The 299-nt window shown below is 44.5% G+C and overlaps 1 protein-coding gene across 1 annotated transcript in view; it reads right to left on the minus strand.

Annotated features, from left to right (window-relative positions):
• Window positions 1-296, minus strand: part of CSUI_011531 (eukaryotic translation initiation factor 3 subunit 10) — a gene marked incomplete at its 3' end in the record, with an annotated part of 1568 nt that extends 1272 nt beyond the window's left edge. The window contains exon 1 of the mRNA XM_068071629.1: window positions 103-296. Coding sequence (XP_067916395.1) covers window positions 103-211 — 109 coding nt within the window. The remainder of the gene's footprint in view (window positions 1-102) is intronic.
• Window positions 297-299: the final 3 nt, after the last annotated feature.

Genomic DNA, 299 nt, shown 5'->3' on the forward strand with positions numbered 1-299 from the left:
GCCATTTGAAATAGGAGAGAGACACCTCGATAGAAAGAAGGAGCATCTTTTTCTTCTTTTCCATCTTTGTCTTTGCATTTGATCGACCTTCCTAGAACTTACCAAGTGACTGAATATTTGCATGCTGAGAGATGATGCGATACTGGTGCAAGCCATCCCTAGCGAGGCGCAGTTTATTTTCATCGACGCATAACTGGACGTGCCTTATCATAATTGTCTCCTGCACGCTGTCCCAGCCTTGAGATCTTCACCCACCACACACGCACAGCATGCAAAGAATGAAAGAGAAGAAAGAAGAT

This window comes from Cystoisospora suis, assembly GCF_002600585.1.
Source record: "Cystoisospora suis strain Wien I chromosome Unknown contig_13004, whole genome shotgun sequence".
In the NCBI taxonomy this organism is placed as follows: Eukaryota; Apicomplexa; class Conoidasida; order Eucoccidiorida; family Sarcocystidae; genus Cystoisospora; species Cystoisospora suis.